This window comes from Chrysochloris asiatica, unplaced genomic scaffold (genome assembly GCF_000296735.1).
Source record: "Chrysochloris asiatica unplaced genomic scaffold, ChrAsi1.0 scaffold00177, whole genome shotgun sequence".
Taxonomy (NCBI): domain Eukaryota; kingdom Metazoa; phylum Chordata; class Mammalia; order Afrosoricida; family Chrysochloridae; genus Chrysochloris; species Chrysochloris asiatica.
Window position 1 is genome coordinate 3,028,820 of NW_006408695.1, and position 19,437 is coordinate 3,048,256.

General features: G+C 37.4%; 1 protein-coding gene across 6 annotated transcripts in view; it reads right to left on the reverse strand.

Moving 5' to 3' along the window:
- TP63 (tumor protein p63) overlaps positions 1 to 19,437 on the reverse strand; it is a 323,929-nt gene that overhangs the window by 103,884 nt on the left and 200,608 nt on the right. For 5 of the 6 annotated variants that reach the window (XM_006871875.1, XM_006871874.1, XM_006871877.1 and 2 more), the window contains one exon: positions 627 to 881. In XM_006871875.1, coding sequence (XP_006871937.1) covers positions 627 to 881 — 255 coding nt within the window. Of the gene's footprint in view, positions 1 to 626; positions 882 to 19,437 lie in introns of those variants that run through there. The other variant, XM_006871879.1, reaches the window with a different exon arrangement.

A 19,437-nucleotide genomic window follows, 5' to 3' on the forward strand; every position in this document is an offset into this window, starting at 1 on the left:
TGTGTATATATAGTTATGTTTTTCCAGCTAAATAAGAATCTCTTTGGATTAGTTCAGGACCCCTGTGTGTAGATTTATAGGCTTATATTTGAGGGAATTTTTAAAATAAATTTCATAAGTATGTATCAACAAAGTATGATTCCTTTAATGGAGCCTACATACATGAACAAATTTAGACCCTGCCTTCATAGCCAGAATTTCTTATTTTCTCACATTGTAATGTAACATTTCTTTCTTCAAAATTATAACACTGGGAAACACCTCCTAGTCTGGGGATTGTTTTTAAAAACAAAAACAAAAAACTATGATTACATTACTTCCACTTAGCATAATGCTTTACATTTTCCAGTATGTTCACACAAAGAACTTCACTATAATGTGAAGTAGCCAGGGAAACACTGGCTGGAATTGTAAAGGATCTCCCTCTCTCTTTGGCTCAGTGTTATATCTTCTAAGGGACAGAAAATATTTTTGAAAGATGGGGAGTAGAAATTTTCAACATTTAATACAGATGTTTTAGGCTTTGAGAAGGAAAAAAAAAAAAAAAGCACACTGAGGTGCTGGAAGAAAATTCTTGCATGTGGGGATAGTGCTTAATGACAGATGCGGGTGGCCAGTGCCCTTACCGTCCAGGTGGCCGACTTGGCTGTACTCGACTGCTGAAAAGACACATCGAAGCTGTGTGGGCCTGGATAGTCTGTGTTGGAGGGGATGGCGGGCGATGGTGACAGGGCGTCGAAGGTAGAGCTGGGCTGGGCATAGGGCGAGGGCGCCGTGACGCTGTTCTGGGCGTGGTCTGTGTTGTAGGGGCTGGTGGACGAGGAACCGTTCTGAATCTGCTGGTCCATGCTGTTCAGGAGCCCCAGGTTTGTGTATTGTGGCTGTAGGACACCCAGAAACCCTGACATTAGCAATTTAAGCATCAAACATCGCTCTAATAAAGGTTATCATTTGTACATGCATTTACATCCAAAGTAAAAAGATTTCCATTTGTCCTATAAAAACTCCAAAGAAGTCTGAGGCATGTATGTTTTGTAATGACCTTCACAGACGATATTATGTGGAACGTTTTGAGACGTAACCTCAAAGGCATATAAAAGTAGGTTCATGTGTCTTGACAAATTGGGCAGAAAATGTTCAGTGCTCTTAAATGAATTCATACTCCCTGTTGAAACATCCTTGACTTTTTTTCTTCTTTTTGTATGCCTACCATGGTATTCAAAATGGGAAAGATCATTTGACAGACATGTTCTCCAAGGGATTTAAGCATCAACTTGTGGTATATGAATGAAAATAAGATGACCTCCAAATTTCCTTCCAGTTCTATAATTCTAAATTCAGTGCTAGCTTACCAAAGGGGTACAGGGTTAAGGAGAGCCAAGAATGTATTTTAAAAGTTAATATGCTGGTGTAACATATAAACATGGTCCAATTTTTATCTTCTCTTTCATTTTCTTGGGAGCAACTTATTATTTTCTGAGGTAGAATTTTTGTGAGTAAGAGGTATACTTATTTACTTATTGTAATTCTATCCTTGGTATAACTCAGAATCCTATTAGTTCATGTAGCTCCTTCCACCAGATGCTTGTAAGTCTTCTATGTGAACATCCCCAAGTCCAGAGCAGGTGGTGATAAAGTCTTATGGAAATATTAATTTATTTTTTCCCATATAAAACTACTTTATTGCTATTAAAGAAGAGAAGCAATGCACTCAAACACTGGCTAGTAAGAACAAAGTGGAGATTTTGAAACCAAATCTTTTGGCTCCAAGTTGAGGGCTCTGTCAATACCATCATCACTATAAGCATTTCTAAAGAAGAGTCAAATTGATGACATTTGCAGAGGCAAACATCCTAAGGTACAGGTTTTCCCTTGTGAAACATCCTTGGCACATGGAAATCTCCTTGTTTCTTCAAGTTAGTGAAGGGGGAATAAACAAATGCAAATGGAGGAGGCAGTCCTACCCATACATATTTTATTAAGAAAATATGGAGCCCGAATGGGCTAATTGAAATGATTATTTCAATAGAAATAATAATCTTGAGACTCACTGACTAAGTAAAACTATGGAGAATAATAAACTCCCAAAGAAATACATAGGGGCTTGAGCGTATTTTAAATTAAGACTTTATGTTTAGTAAAATTACTTTGTAAAGCTTTAATTATTCACATGGGGAGAAAAACAGACCCCTCCATTCCATTCAGTTCAGAGACCATCTGTTTAGATGCTGAGGGCCGCATGCCCATTCCATTACATTTATACATTCACATTCCACTGGTGAATGCCATGTCCCCATTTGCTCTTCAAATAACTATTAATCTCTTTACACTTATCCCTATTCTGACAGGAACAGCTGTTTGTCTCGCCTTCTCACCCCTCTGGTTTCTACAACTCCTATTCCTTGCTACCCGCCCTCATCAGCTTCCCCTCCTGACAGGCTGTTTAAAAAGGGAAAAAAAAAAAACAACAAAAAAACTAAAAACAAAAAACTGTAGGTGAAACAACTAAGGGAGGAAGAAAAGTAAAACCCTAAGCCCATATAAGTACATCTATACCCCTGAAGGAAAGAAAGCTCTTAGGTGTCCAAGCCTCAGGCACCAGCCAGGGAAAGGGGATTGAAAAGATATTTGTGTTCAAGTTAAGGGTCAGTATACAAAGCACTCGTGAATGTCCTGTAGGAATCAGATAATGCTCCCAGAGGCACGTGCTTCCCTACAGCGGTACAATTAGAGAGGCAGCCTTCCCTGACCAAAAGGACAAAGAAACTCCCTGAGCACTTTCTCGCAGGCAGTAAAATGCCTGTTGGACCATCCCCTTCCTCCTCCTTCTAGCTACACAGAATGAAACTTCAGCTAATTGTGGGCTTGGATGAGAACAAAGAAACACGGGCCCTTTGATTCCTGCCCACCTCCCCCCTGCAAGTATATATAAAAGCAAAAGTTTGGGATTCAACTTTAAAAGCCAATGAGCAAACACTCAGCACTTCTCCAGTGACTTAAGAAAAATGGAAACTCCATTTACCTCTGAGTCACAAAGGAGACCCCACAATAGCAGTAAGATTGAATATTCTTTAGGTGGTACCAAAGAAGTTAGAAATTGTATTCCAAAAACTTCTAACAGTACCCTCAATGTCAATGAACATACCTCTGAGTACTTTATTTTTTTTTTATTTCACACAGTTCCATGTGAAATATTTTACTTAACAGCAACCACCACAAGACAACCATAAAAGGACTGGTCTTGAGTTATATAACAGAAAGTTGGATTTCTCAGGATTGGGGAAAAAAGTGCTTGCTGCTATCCATGATGAAAATGAGAAAATACATTTCAATTTAAACTATCCTCAAAGTATGCTTTAAAGAAACAGAAGCCAAGTAGTATAATCAATTGTCCAAAATAAATAAATAAATAAAACCACTACTGCTAACTTTGAGCTAGTCTGAAACAAATGCAAACAACAACCTCACCATAATAAAAATGGTATCATTGGAAATCTTCTAGAATATTTCTAATAGCTTTATAAAAGATTTTAATGAAGTCACAAAAAGCACTATAAGAAATGATATTTTGGAAGTTAAGTTGTAAAATATTTATTGTGGGGGAGGAGGGAAAGAAGTGAGAGGGTTTAGCCTGTTTATTTCCTTCTTACTGATGAGAGATTGGATATGTTGACATTATATGATTGAATATGACTGAGGGGCAGATCAGAATAGTCAAGAACAAGTGCTACCCAGGCGGGGCCAGTTACATAGTTTGCAAGGCCCAGTGCAAAATATAAAAGCAGGTCTTCCTATTCATAGATTATTGAGAATTTCAAAACAGTAACAGCAGAGGATTAAACAAAGCACAGGGGACCATTCTGAGCATAGGGTCATGTTTGACTGAACAGCTTGCATGCCCAGGCCAAGATGAATAATGCCTATCCCTTATTTTCCACCAAAGTGAAGCTGGTAGATTTAGAGGAATAGTACTTGTGCTCCTTCTTCACTAGTCAATAGTTCTATAAACAGGGGGAGGAGGCAGATTTTATAAGTACTATTCTGAGATGCTAATCCAGTGCCTGATAATTTACAATGACAAGTAAAAGAGTCTCAAAAATTATAACATGACACTTTGGCATCACCCATGAAAATTTGAAAGAAATTTTGATCGAATAAAGCTCTATGCAATCCCAGATGTCCCATGTGTTTCCGTATGCAACAAAAGCTACTAGAGTATTTGAAAGGAAGTAGGAAGTATATTCTCCCTTTCTAAACAAAACGTATCTTGGTGTGGGAATAAACAATATACTCTGCAGGCACTTGAGTGTCTGTTGAAGTAATGAATGGATGAAGAAAGTTACACATCGTATCACTTATGAAAGAAGAGTAAGTTTTCTTTCCACAGCATATAAGAGGCACAGATGAACACAATTTTTGAACACCTACTATGATCCTGCTATAGTAGAATACCTGATTGCCTCTGAATTCAAACAGATGTATCACTTCTTATAAAGTAACTGACATAGAACTCTCACACATTAGACACTGGAAAATTACCTGTGTCTATAGTTGGAATCTATTCAGGTTTATCACAGCCTAGCTGATGAGACTACAGAAAGGATGATACACACATTGGTCACAGGGATTTAATAACTCCAAGTAATCTCAGAACAGCCTAGGGGATTCTGAAACAAGAAGCTGGTGTGGTTGGTAAGTATAGGATCACCCAGGGTCTGAGTCTCTAACTATTTGTTTTCACTATTAGGACAGAGTAAGCTTAACAATGTCAATTGACAGACTATGATTAATTTTCTCATTATCCTTCAGTTAGATGATTGTAGTAGTATTAATATAGAGGACTAGATGTTTCCTGACTGTTGTTGGGTGCCATTGAATTAATTCCTCCTCATGGCTATCCCATGTGTACAAAGTAGAACAGCTCCATAGAGTTTTCAAGGCTATGACCTTTTGAAAACAGAATGCCGGGTCTGTCTTCCATTGTGCCTCTGGGTGGGTCTGAACCACCAACCTTTCAGCCAACAGTTGTGCACTTAGGGACCCTTCTTAAGAAGTCACTGTTTTAAAAGTGTCCTAAGAATTTTAATCCTGCAATTTCATGTTGTTTTTCCTGCATTATGTTTATGTAATGATCCTAGAACATGAATAACATTTGGGCTTGAATTTTCTTATGAGTTCACCAAAATTGTGTTGGTATATATTGCTGCAATAACCATAGCGCAAAAACAAATCCCCACCATTTTGTTTACTGAAAGTGTAATTACTTTTCTATAAAATAATTCAACCTAAAAAATGGATTTCAATCAAATCATTTGGCCAGTGCAATACAGGGTTTGATGTAATACACAGAACTCAGGTTGAGTTTGTATTTCTTAAGATCGCTCTCCTTTAATTTATGTAGGTAAGAGAAATATAAGATTTCCTCTAAAATAATACTATCTATAATTTCTTAATTAAAGGCAACATGACAAGAGCGAGCAATGCATTTCCAACCAAACCAAACCAAGACAAACAAATCAGACCCACTTTTGTTGAGTTGATTCTGACTATCCTATAGGTCACTACCCTATAGAAAAGATTACTAAAACGTCTCCATTTGAGTTCCAAGGCTTTAACACACCTTTCTCTGTGCAAATGCTGGTGGTTTCAAACTGTTGACCTTTTGGTTACCAGCCTAAAGCTTAATCTACTGCATTGTAAGGGCTCCTTTAATACATTGTAAGAGGTTCATAAAACATGGAAAGGAGGGTAGGACAGTGTACTGTCAGGATACCAAATTAAAATATGCTTGTCTGACTTCAAATGGATCTTTGTCATATGAAACAACAACTTGTCTGATTTTCATTATGATGCAGTTTTATTTATAATCCTTGACTGGATACCAGATAAGGCTGGGAAAAGGAATATTTTTCAGCACTCTCCTTAAAACCCTGCATGGACTCTAGCAGTGCAAAAGAACTCAGGACACAGGGTCTGGTGTCCTGAGTTTGGTGACACAGGGTCTAAGTCTCAACAGGGTCACCAACATGCTGTGAACCCTGGACAGGTGCTTGCACAATGCGAACTGCTGTTTCCTATGAAGTAAACAGTGTCTAAATTCAGGTGGCTGAAAGTGATGATCAAACATAAGGGGCACTCCAGTTCTTGCATTCTGTTGGTTGTGGGCATCCTCATCTGCGAAGCCCTTTTAACATAATGAGATGAGACTGCTTTAAAAAACAAAAAACAAATTGCTTTTGACATTGTTTGGTTTTGGTATAGATTAGCCAGGCCAAACCTAGAAATTTAAAATGGTTCAGGTAGTATAGTTTCTTCAACTCATAAAACCTTTCACCTTTAAGTTTCATGGAAGAGCTTTTATGAACATTCTAAAAATTCTGCTCTAAGAAAAAAAAAATTTTTTTTTCTTCATGACCCTGGCTTTACAAAGTATTTGTTCGATTATACTCTAGCAGACAGTACTACATTTTCTCCCCCAAATATCGGCAGGATAGAGACTTTTCAACAGGCAGGGCCTAAGGGAGAAATGCTTGTCATTTTTGAGTCTTCTACCACCTGCCTCACCTCAAAGAATGATGGTTTGTTTTATGCTAGAATTAAACACAATTGCCTTAAAGTGCTCCATTTGAGGTCAACTTAAAACATCATTCTTCCTATTTACGAATTTATTTACCATCACATTCTTTTCAAAGCCAGATGTTGCTAGGCATAAAATATTTTAATTCTTTTGCCTTTTAGAATGACTGTAAAAAGTCAATGTTGGGAGGGAAAATATAGCCATACTGGTATTGAACAAAATGTAAGAAAAAAACATTTAAGTACACACATACCAAGAACGACAGTAGGCTAGGAGTTTACTAGAATGCTTTATCTTCTGACACAAAGTGTCAAGAGTCCTTTGAGGAACCAGATTCCATAACATGAGAGCTGACTAAAAGCCCCATCCAATGTCAGAGTACAGCAGGTCAGACAAATAACTACAAAGCTGGTTGATCAGGTGGACACCAAAGTCAACAATTATTAGACAGAGCATCTGAAAAGCTAGGAAGTTTGGAATGCATTGAAGTTCAAACTGGATCCAACTGTAGTTAAATTTGTAGAGTGTATTTAAAGAAAAATCAGCATTGAATTCTAAGATTTTTAGTAAGTTCTTCCTTCTAGTAATTGTGACAAGTGAACAACCACAACAAAAATTGTGAGGCATCTCATTTCTAAATCAAACTGGCATCTCCAGAAACTGACAAGGAAGTATTCAGCTTACTAGAGAGCGAAGAAGTATAATTTTAATATTCAGTAATTCTTAATGTAGATACTACAGACGACTACTCAGAATTTATTTATTCAAATTAGAGGGCATTTTTAATCTACAACAATTACTATGTTTCAACAGCTCCATTTAGCAGATTAATGGTAATGTTAAGAGAAGAACATAGTTCTAATGAAATTCTGTAGGGAAGGTTAGACCATCTTTATGAAAAGCATACCACGGCAACTTTAGAAGCTCAGCAGTTTTCACCCTGAGTTGAAAATATGTTAAAATCATTCTGATAGTGTATCTGTGTAGTTCACATAAAACAATTAAGTTTAAATGTGATTCACATTTTATCAGAGTAGGTAAATTTCAAATGAAACATGCCATGAAACAAAAGATATGTCAATTTCAATAAAAAAAATACAGGCCATCAGAATGAAAAAAACAAAAAAATCATTAGTATACTTAGTATATTTTTTCAGTCTTCTCCATATACCACTAGTACTGTTATTATTACCCTTACTGGGTCTTTACTATGTGCCTTATAGTACAATTTATAGGATTCAAGTACATCATATGTATTTATTCCTCAGGAGACATATACCACTTTAATACTATGTTTTATACATATTTTATAGATGAAGAAACTGAAGCTCTGTAAGATGAGGTAACTTGCCTAAGGTAGTAACTGAGAGAGCCCAAATGTAAAACCAGTAAATCTGGCTTGAGTACCCGCTTTCTTAATCCTTAATTTGTCCCATAGCCTTCATTCTGATCGCATGTAAATTGGAGTCACTCAGCTTTCTGTCTGGCATTTGTATCTTAAAGTCATACTCAAAAAAAGTACACTTCGTTTATATTTAAGGAAAATGTCTCACACTTATCAAAAACAGAAACATAAAGTCCTTGATGATCATTTTCAGAATGGGTATCAAAACAAAGAACAGCTAGAGGTCCATCTCTATGGTGCTACTACCTGAAACTTAAGGAAATGCAGTTATGAGCATGTCATTTGAAAGCTTCATCCCTTTGAGTGGCATCCAGGTCTCTTAGAATAAAGGCACGGGATCTTCAAAATGGCCTACAAGGCAATGTTTGGAATTTTTGTCTTTGCTGACTGAAGAACAACCACATGGGCTTCCCCTTCAGTTTTTAAAATGAAGTCTCTCCTTCAGTCTTCAAGCCTTTTGCTGATACAGATCTTTCTACTTGGGAAATCCATACCTTAACCCTATCCTAGTCCCTGGAGGCAGAGGTAGCTTAGTGGTAGAATGCTTGCCTTCCAAGCAAGAGACCAGTGCTCGATTCCAGCCAATGCATGTGCAACCACCAGTCATCTTTCAGCGGAGGCTTGGATGTTGCTATAAGGTTTCAGTGAAGCTTCCTGACTAAGAGAAACCAAGAAGAAAGGCCTGGTGTCCTACCTCTGAAAATCAGACAATAAAACCTTATGGATCACAACAGTCCTACTGGGATGATGCAGGCCAGGTGGTATTTCACTTCATTGGGCATGGAGTTGCCATGTATAAGGGTCCAACTGGATGACAGCTAATAACAACAATCCTATCTCCTGGTTGCTTCCCAACCTATCTTTCAGAATTGGCTGAAATGTCTCCTCTGAGGAGAGGTCTTCTTTTCTCAGATAGGGTTATTCTCCTTGTTGTAAACTTTCATACTACTCAAAACTTCCATTTTCTATTTTGTAATCATTGTTGAAATTCATTACCTCTACCAATATGCATGTTAATTTTTTAATATTGGTCTTCTCTGTTAGATTACACATTTATTATGAATAACTATACCTGGCTTATTTAATGTCAAATCTCCAGTACCTGGAACAGACATAGATATTCAGAAAAATTTATTAAAGAACAAATGCAAAGTTCCACAAAGTGATAATCACTCTCAGAAAGTTATCTATTTTATTCTAACAAAACTATTGACTTTTATTTGGAAGCAAGTTTGTCTCCAAATTGGCATCATCTCTTTCCACACTACAGCCAGGTGAATGTTATACTACAACCCCAAATAATCTCTATGACCTTTAATTTATATTTTACATTGTCTTGGGCATTGTGTTCTTAGCATCAACTTTATGGAACAAGTAACACAATAGCCAGTTCTGTCACTCATAGGGCAATGAGTAATATTTAGTAGTTCACACCTAGCTGGTGAGTTTACAAATGAACTTCTATTTCCTTACAAGAAGCACATACACACTTTTGTGCCAAGGCAGTGTTTTTAACCCAATAGCTTAGATTTTGTTTAGAATGCATCTAGGCCAGCAACAAGAATTCAAATATTTGTGGTCACTTAATTACTGACTTTCTTGCAATGATACTTATGTGTCCAAAACAAAAGTTACTTTGCAAAGAAACCACCCAGAAACAGGTTTAGAGTTAAGACATCCTTCCTAGTAGAGAGGCCATCAAATTGGTCCCACTCTCTCTAATTTCCATGATTTTCTGTCTAGTTAGCCAGAGTGTAGTTTAGAATAATTCCATAATTAACGGTTTACAAATTGTGTTTTGAGGAACTAAGACTGTAGTTTATTACAATTATAAACCATTTCTTACAAATAGTATGAGTTCCTGACTTTATTTTCAGAACTTATAACACACACTTAGAGGTTGGCATTCTTAGTCTTTATTGGCAAATGGCAAATGGAAGCATGAAACAGAAACTATACTACTCAGTCTTATTATTGCATATGCACATATTCAAATGAGGAAGTTCTATGAGTTTTAATTTGCTTTTGCCTGCCAACTTCTATGGTACACTTTTCATATTTGAGAAAGAGGGTTTTAGTGATTTATTATGCTTTGTAATTAGACATGGTGACTTACATAACATTGGAATGTTCCTTTAAGCTGTCACTTTTAGCTGCAAAAAAAAAAACAACTGAAGTTTCCAGCTCTGCAGAACACATGCCTTACTTTGAAAAAAACAGCCATCTATTCATTTCATTCTATGTACTCTGTTATAAAAGTAACAATCAATCAATCAGTTTAATAATTACAACAGCTCATTAGTGTCTTATCTGAGCAGAAAAAATAGCTGAGACACCATGTTTGAGAGCAAAATGACATAGAGATTTATCAGACATCCTTAGTAATAACACCATAGAAAATAAAACGGAAAAGTGTTTGCTAATCATCAAGCTTATTCACCCAGAGCAAACCACCACCCACATCTCTGGTGATGATCGAGAGGCATGCAAGGGACAAACTCAATCAAGGGAACAGAGGAGAAGCAAGCAAACACTTTTAAAAATGACTGCAAAGCAAGATTAAAATCTGATCTGCTGAGTTTTTCAAAAAAATCAAACACAGACTCTGTCTTTGTGGGTAATCAATTATGTGAAAACAGCATATACCTTACACTATTCACCTCGGTTGGAGTACAAACCAGGCCTTATTCATGGATGGCCTTGTCTTTTAAAAACATGCTTGCCACTTAGATAGAATGGGGAAAAATACCTAGGCTCATTATAGCAGAGTAAATAGAAAGACTTGGAAGATGCAAAGGAAAAACCATATGATATTGTTATCTGTATAACATTCAGGTGGACAAGGCATATATAATGAGTGTCATTGCTTTGCTGTTTGCCCAGGTTGGCTATAAACAGTCCATGCAAGAAGCATGCACACTATATTTCTATCTAAATGTACCCCTTGAAGCAAGAGCAACATCCACATGCTCCCATTGCATTCAGGAAACAAGAGTCAGTGACTCCAGAGAATGTAGGAATAGAGTTAGAAATGGCTGTCTCTACTGTCTTCTAAGAGCCTTCAGTCTAGACAGGGAGAGAGGAAACCTGGTGTACACAGAGAGAAATAAGAACTGAGTAATAAAGGGAAAAAGGAAGGGAAGAAAGAAGAAGGGAGGGAGGCAGAGACAAAGAAAAAAGGAGAGAGGGAAGAAAGAAGGGCAGAAAGAAGGCAGGAAGGGATAAGAGAGTTCAGAGTTATTGTGAATGGGGATATCTGAGAAATTTTTAATGAAAAAGTAGCTCCCCAGTCCAATTTCTTTCCATTAGAGAATGGAAAGGAATTGCTGTGGAAATATTTATTTTTGTAGCATGACTTTTGGAGAAGAGCATGGAAATGATAGAGAAAGAAAACCACACGTCTTAGAAAATTTCACTCTTCCAATTTTCTGCTTCCCAAGCACTTTGGGATGCTTTGTTGAAATAACTGCCCAGGCCTAAGGCCTGTAATGTAATTCCTGCCTCTCCCAAAGTTTCCTTTTCTTACTGTGCACCTTGTCCAATCTTAAGCATTAGTCTGGTGACAAAGACACTCACGGTTATTTAAAAGGAATCAAGCCACTTCCAAAACATCTGATGCTACTTTTAGAGAAGGTAATGGTGTTGCTTTTAATTCTGATTCCATCAATAGAGTGACACTAATCCAGAATGATTTGAGTAAACAGGGCATATTCCCCCCATTGTCTCTGTGATCTGAGAAAGAATAAACTTTAGAAAGATCTCTGCCTGGATTGGAAATGGCCCCTTTGGGTGTTTTGCACAAGCTTAAAAGGAAAAAGAAAATGCCGGTACAGTGTTCTTTCCAAGTCAAGCTCACTTTGGGGTGGTAATTCTCATAGAGGTATTATACTAAACTGCACCTATTAGTGGCTTTAGCACCAATAAGAAAGTGGAACAATTTCTTTTGTAGTGTTTCCAGACTAGCTGACGAGAGCATTTCATAAATTTCCGCCTCTGGCAACACACCACAGCTTGATTCAAAATTCCTTCTTTCAGCTTTTATAAGGAAATCTTTTTTTTTTTTTTTGCCATTCAAGAAACATAGACAAGATGCAATTCAGATTACAAGTTTTGCATGAGCTATCAACTTACAGTCTACACACATGTACTAACATTCCATAAATGCTTTATTCTTGCCAGTTATTCCCCCACCTAGAACCAACATGTGCTTTATCTTCACACCAGTTACTGAATGTTAAATTGACTAGTGAACACAATCTGGTAGAGTCATCATAGCTAAAATGTACCCCACAGTCCAATTTCATTTGTCCTTGGAAACATAAACAATTGCATTTAGGAAAAAAATAATAGGATGTAAAAAGTGAGTCATTATCAAACATTAAATACACTTCAAAATGAGAAATTTCCAAGATTTTCTTTTTGGAGAAAATGGAAAGATATACCTTCTGAATAGTATGGTGGTAGTGGGTGTCACTGAGTTGGTTCCAACTCACAGAGACACCTTATAGGGTTTCTGAGACTGTCAACTCTTTTAGGAAACAGAAAGCCTTTCTCTGACAGAGTAGCTGGTAGATTTGAACTGCTGACTATATGGTGAACAGATCAATTTCTAATCCACTGCACTACTAGGCTCCCTTCTGTATAGCATGCTGTTGTTAAGTGCCATCAAGCTGGTTCTGACCCATAGCGACCCTGTATCGGGGTTACGAGGAGTGGCTGGTGAACTTGACCATCCTTGCAGTTCAAACCGACTTTGCAGCCCAGAGTATTAATCCACAGCAAACCAAATAAGGAAATCAAATGTGGGGAATTATGAAGTACTGTTCCTGATTTTTGTTGCTGTTAAGTGGCAGTGATAGAATGTGATAGTGATAGAATATAGTTATATATATATAGTCAGTGATAGAATATAGTTATTTCTTTAATGGAGATTTATGGCAGTATGTAATTTGTGAGATTTAACTATTATGCACCATTAAAAGCAAGACAATAATACGCTAACATCAATACTTTCAAAATGCATTTCATGGAAGTAGAGGATTATCTTGGTAGCAAAGAGAAAGGAATAAGACACAACCTTGGTATCCCTGTCCTACAGTCTATATCAAGTTTCTGAGGTTCTCCACCAAAGGCCTCCCCCGCTAGCATTTCTCCAAGTGCGTAAATTTTCTTTCTATTTGACATTGATGTGATAAAGGAGGTTGCAGAAGGAGAAAATACTATATTAATGTGTTTGAAGACATGTCTCTCCTCTTCAAGTCTTGAATATAAATGCGTATCCTTGCCCCAAATGAAACAGATAAATTTTAAGGTGCAGATTTTTTTTTTAATTGTGATACCAAGATTTAAATTTTATTGTTTATTTATCTGTGCGGAGATGGAGTGGGACTGCTGTTGTTATTTTTCTTTCTTTCTTCTTGTATTTTTTGGATAGGACATTTGTATTTCCTTCTATCTATTATTTGCCAATCGGTATTCTGAACTTCAGCAAATGTCATAGTTGGTATATTCTCTCTCACATTTAGCTTTGGGATTACTGTTTGCATTTAGACCAGTGACCAGAGTAAATGGTTTTCTTGTCCTGTTTCTAAGATGCCTGTTTAATAAATAAAGTTAGCTCCTAATTACGTAGGAAGTCAGTCTGACTTGTGTTCCTACATTGCTGTTTAAACCAATACTCTTTTCAAATCATATACCATTCCCCTTCATCTGCTCTTGTGCAGTGCCTCCTTGCATTTTTCTTAGCGTTCAATCATCTACCTAGGAGAACCTTTCCTCTCTCCCTTCTCGTCTGAATCCTAGTCCTCAAACCATGTGAAACAGTACTTTCATCATGAACATGTTTAGGCCCATTTCAGAGTCTTGGAGAGTCTTCAGTGTCCCTTACCAGAGTCCACTGTATACTGGAGTCATCTATGAAGAACTTTTGGGCTCCGTCAGACTGAGACTTGCTCATTTCTCATGGTGCCAGCATAGTGACTGTTCTTAATTAACTCAAGGTTAAGTACTGTCTTGCAAGGAACTGCTTCTTTGCATGGGGAAAACAGTCTAAATGATTTTGTATCCTGGGTGTAAAAAGCAATGCATCACTTACAGCCAAATCTATCTTGCTTTTTCATTTTGGGGTGAGATTTCAAGGGAAATAATAACATAAAGAGTTGGAGTTTGTAAGGTAGGAATTATGGTTTAACTCGGGACACTTTTGAAAGGGAAAGGGAATGCTATTAGTAATCCTGAACTAGTAGGCATAAATAAGAAGTATCAAGGGGAAGCAAGACGATTGGTCCCCAACTTACCTATGGCAGGGGCCACAGGTATTAAAGAAAGCTATAGAGAATACACAAGTTATATGAAAACCTGGGAACAATCAATTCCGTCTCTTGCAAATTGTCCTAGAAAAGAGGTTCGATCTTCCTGTCAAACGACAGCCCGTGTGCAATTTAGAGAAGTGCATGTTAATGTTTCCAGTAGTCCTAAGCAAAGCCGTTTATTCTTCTTCAGTGTTCCTGAGTAGACTTGCAATTATGCCATTTCTCTTCCAAACCCTTCCATGACTTGCCATTGTCACTAGTAAATTCATCTCTTATGGCCCTCCATAAGCCATCACATATGTACCTAACTTTATTTCCTAATTCTCTCAGATGCTCTGTCCTATCTAGACTATCTAGACATTTAGGAATGCAGCAGCTATCATCCCACCTCTGTGCCTTTGTTGGTTCAAATCCTCTTTCCCTCTTGTATTTCTAGAACAGAGGAAGTTCTAACTGCCTTTCCAAGTGCAGCTGCATTCTACATATCCATGTAGATCTTTCTGATCCTTCTCTTTTGAGGAAATTGCTTAATCTTTATATTATCTTGCTTACACTTATCATATGACATTTAGTATCTGCCATGAATTGTAACTGTCTACATATCTAGCCCGTTTCCCCTATGAGTTGTATGCTTGTATACTTCTTCAATATGGAAACAGTTTCACACTCAACTTTATATCCTATGTACCACTTAAATGTAACTGATAGTAAAAAGTCATTAAGAATGAGTAAGACAGCCCTTCTAATCATCACTGCTAGTCGTGAATAACGACAAAGTACAATTTAAGTAAAAGGTGTAAGTGCAGATATAAAATGTTGACAATTTCTACATTAGCAAGACACATTTTGCTGATTTCTTCTGCCAATGAATAGAACTATAGTTTAAGTTTTGTATCAACTGTTTTGCCTTGATACTTCACTCCACTCTATCCAAAAGTGATGACCCTCCTGAACATTCTTCACAGATTCATTATTGTGTTAAGTGACATTGGACAATAATACTGCATCAGGCATCCCTTTTCTTAGCAGACATTCAAAAGAAAATTGAAAGTCCATTGAGTCTGAAAGACTTTCATTTTCAAAACAGCACAACTTTTCTGGAAAAAAAAATATGCTGTTTTTCAGAGCTATCATTTTATATCTGTACTCATTGTTCCTACCTTGCTGATTCAGAAAAAATTAGAAATTTAAAAAATGTGTATTCAACAGGGGAAAGGAGTTCTATAGTGATTCCATAATGATACTCTGATGATATGATTTTTACCTAACCTCCTTTTATCTTACCAGCTCATGTTTCAATGAGCACAGTCGTATAAATGACAAATAAATCTAGCTTGCATTGTTGTTGCTCGCCTTCCAGTTGGCTCCAACTCATAACAACCATATGCACAACAGAAAGAAACACGGTTGGTCCTGAGCCATCCTCACAATTGTTGTTGTGTTTGAACCCAGTGTTGCTGCCACTGTGTCAATCCGTCTCATTGAGGTAGGTCTTCCCTCTTTTTCAATGATCCTTCACATTACCAAGCATAATATCCTCCTTCAGGGACTGGTCCCTCCTGATGACATTTGTGACTATTTACAGATGAAATCTGGCCATCCTCATTTATATGGAACATTCTGGCTGTACTTCTTCCAAGACAGATTTGTTTGTTCTCCTGTCAGTCCATGGTATTTTTAATATTCTTCTACAACAATGCAATTCTAATGCATCAATTCTTCTGTGGTCTTCCATATTCAATGTCCAACTTTCACATGCACATGAGGTGACTTAAAATCCTATGGTTTGGGTCAGGCGCAACTTAGTTCTAAAACCGATATATTTGCTTGTATCTAACACGTATTCGTGGTATTGCGGTTCTCTATTGTTTGATCCCATTCATTCTTGATAAACACAAAGTCTCATGATTTCAAATATACTTGATAGGCAAACTACAGAATCTAAATTCTATATTTGGTCACCATCTAGGAAAATTTTAGTAACTTTACATTCTGAAAATGTATGTGGGATGATAAAAGAACAAACAATATTTCTGGCTGTTACGGATAAGAAATTCATTCATGTTTTCTGCTGCACAACTCACATCCCTGTTGAGGATCACTGCTCTTGTAAAAAAACAAAACAAAACAAACGTGTTTCCTTATCTAGGTAAAGGATAGGTGATTTATTATCACCAAATCATTTTTCCAATAGTAGTAAAGGAAGGTATGATCTGTGATCTAAGATCTCTTTCTCCCAGTCCCCTCTGGGCTTGAGGGCATCCAATTGTAAAACAAGGAGTGCAACCTAAGGGCATAGCAAGGAGTGAGGAACACAGTGGCCGACACCTGAAGTAAACCTGCAGTTTTCACTTCTTATACTCTATGCTCTCACCTGAGGTGCTAAACAGCTCCGAAGCACAACATGGGAAAACTTAAGACAAAATATTTATTTGTCTTAAGACACCTTTCAAGAGTAAAACTGCTCTTTAAAAAAAAAAAAAAATGTATCAGTCATTTGAAACTGTAGTGGGATGAGAGGGAGTATTTCCTTTAGCTAGGCAGATCTAGTGGAAAAATAAGTAACGAACTAGACTCAGAGCTTGTACTACTGCCCAAAACTTATATTCTAATACTTCATTTTGCACAACCATTGAAACATCTACTATGTAACAGAGTAATCTTTTTTTAAATGTATTTCTCTCTCTAGGACAGCATGGAGGGAAAACCTAAGTAAATGGAAGTCATACAGTTCTCAACTGCAAAAAAACCATAACTGGTAAAATGAGATAGAACTTTTAGCTCCATTTCATTCTAGAATATTGTAATCCATTTACCAAAGCACTTTTCCTTCTGCTTTTTTTCCTAAAACACCAGAAGGGGAATTTTAGTAGAACTCTCTTTCTGAAGAGGAGTATCTGAGACTCTCTCACACAAATACAGGCCACGCTGAAATAAAACTTAATCGGTGAAGAATTTCTTTTCTCTTGAGCCTCTCCCTAAGTCTGAGGTCAGTCCCAGAGGCTCTGTCATTCCAAACCTGGCACTTGGGCGCGGTGCTTGAGACCTCTACATTGTAACCCAAGGGTAGAACCTTAAAGCCATGCCTGTTACATCCTGCCCATGTTCTCCTCCCTTCCGGACCCTTTCCTATTCATTAAAAGCTTCCCCAAATTCAGCTCTGCTTAGCAGCGGAGGGTGGCGGGGAGTCTATTCAATTCTAGAAATGAGTAAAGATAGCACAGTTTTTGAGTTATCAACCCAAAGAAGTTACCTTGAGGCCAGAGGATGCGTTACAGTTTTTAAATCATTATTACTCTCACTGAGGGTTCTATGCCATTTTATTTATAATCTGCTCGATGTTTAACAATGTTTATGTAGCGTAGTGGTTACGAATTGGGCTGCGAACCTTAAGGTCAGCGGTTTGAAACTACCAGCCGCTCCGCCGGAGAAAGATAAGGCTTTCTACTCCCGTAAAGATTTACACCCTCGGAAACCCTGTACAGGGTCGCTATGGGTCGGAACTGACTTGACGGCACTTAACTAACGTAACTTATGCTGTAGATAGCTGCTCCTGTATTGACAGTTACCTAATAAGTCTTACCTTAAGATGAATCCCAACACATTATAGCGTCAGAATTAAATCTTAGGATTTTTAGGGCCATGTGGTCCTAGGCATTTTATATGCTCAGATCTAGAGCTGAATTTTTAGTAACAATGCTATTAAAATATACACTAGAGAGAAAACAGAGCTGTTTTTAAGGAATAGAAATCAAGACTATTACATAATGCTCACGCTGGTAAATAAATATGGATGTCTTAAAAGCAAAATATAATCACATGCAAGAAGATAGGGAAGTGCAGCCATATTTTTTCATAGTTATCTTCTAGGTTCTGCAGCACCATCAAGAGAAAACAGGCAACACTGCCTTTTGAGCTCAAATGACTGCGCATTGGAAAAAAATCAAATGTAAAGATATTGTCTCTCATTATAAGGAGCCGTATTTTCACATACAACATTACTTTTTTGCTCACATAAAAGGCAATAATTCCTACAAATATCTTTTCTCCAGTCCTGTCCCCCCACCCCCACACCCCTTCATGAGACTATACCAACCATGAATTCTGACTCAGCAACCCTGGAGGATACAGTAGAACTGTCCCATGGGGTTTCCAAGGCTGTAATCTTTATGGAAGCAGACTGGTACATTTTTTCTTCTTTGGTGGGGTTGAACCATTGACCTTATGGTTAGCAGTCAAGTGTTTTAACCACTGCATCCTCAGGACTGCCAACAAAATATTTATTTCCTCTCAGTTTGCATTAATGTTATACTTTTCAGACACATAGCTCTAAGTCAACTTCTAGTTGTACTTCTTTATGCTTTTATACACCAGTCAGGTCCCAGATTTAAGAATAAACAGTCCGCTAGGGTTTCCTCATAGATACTTGTGTGAAATAACTTATGAACAAAGATATAGAATTTTATATTATATTATATATGACACACAGATCATTTTCTTAATGATTGGAATCTGGACAAAATTGAGTCAAACAGAAACAATACGATAACCTTAAAAGTCATTTTAACTTTTTTTTAAAAACTGTTTGGTTAACATTTTAAGCTAACGCTCAATATTAACGCAAAACAAGAAACTCAAGTTTCTCTACTGAGTACAAGCAAACCTGCTTGAACGTTTTAAAGGAAAATAGGCACTTCCTTTTCCTGCTTTAGATAACTTGATATTTCCCCTGTATATTTACATAGTTCAGGTGTCTAGACAATAGCATGGTCAATATGAAAGTGCTGGTCCTGCTTTGCTGGCCTTTGCTAGACTCTTCCTTTTGTCCTCTGTACCGGAACACCCCGCCAGTAATATGTGTCTTGTTTTGATTTTAAGGAGCTTTAGTAGTCCTGTCTACTCTTCCAAGCATTCACCTGCGAGCATTTTCATCTGAAATACTGAACTCTCTCCACTCCGCGCGCTACCGCCACCCCCCACCCCCCCATCTGATTAGTGTCAACACAGCTGCCCTATTCTGAGGAATGTAAACTAATATTGTTGTTAGACCTCCCTCAACCTTAGGAAACTTCCTCAAAGTCTTAGAGTCTTCAGTTTTTTTTTTTTTTTTTTTTTTTGTTGACGGCATACGAGATGAATTGCTG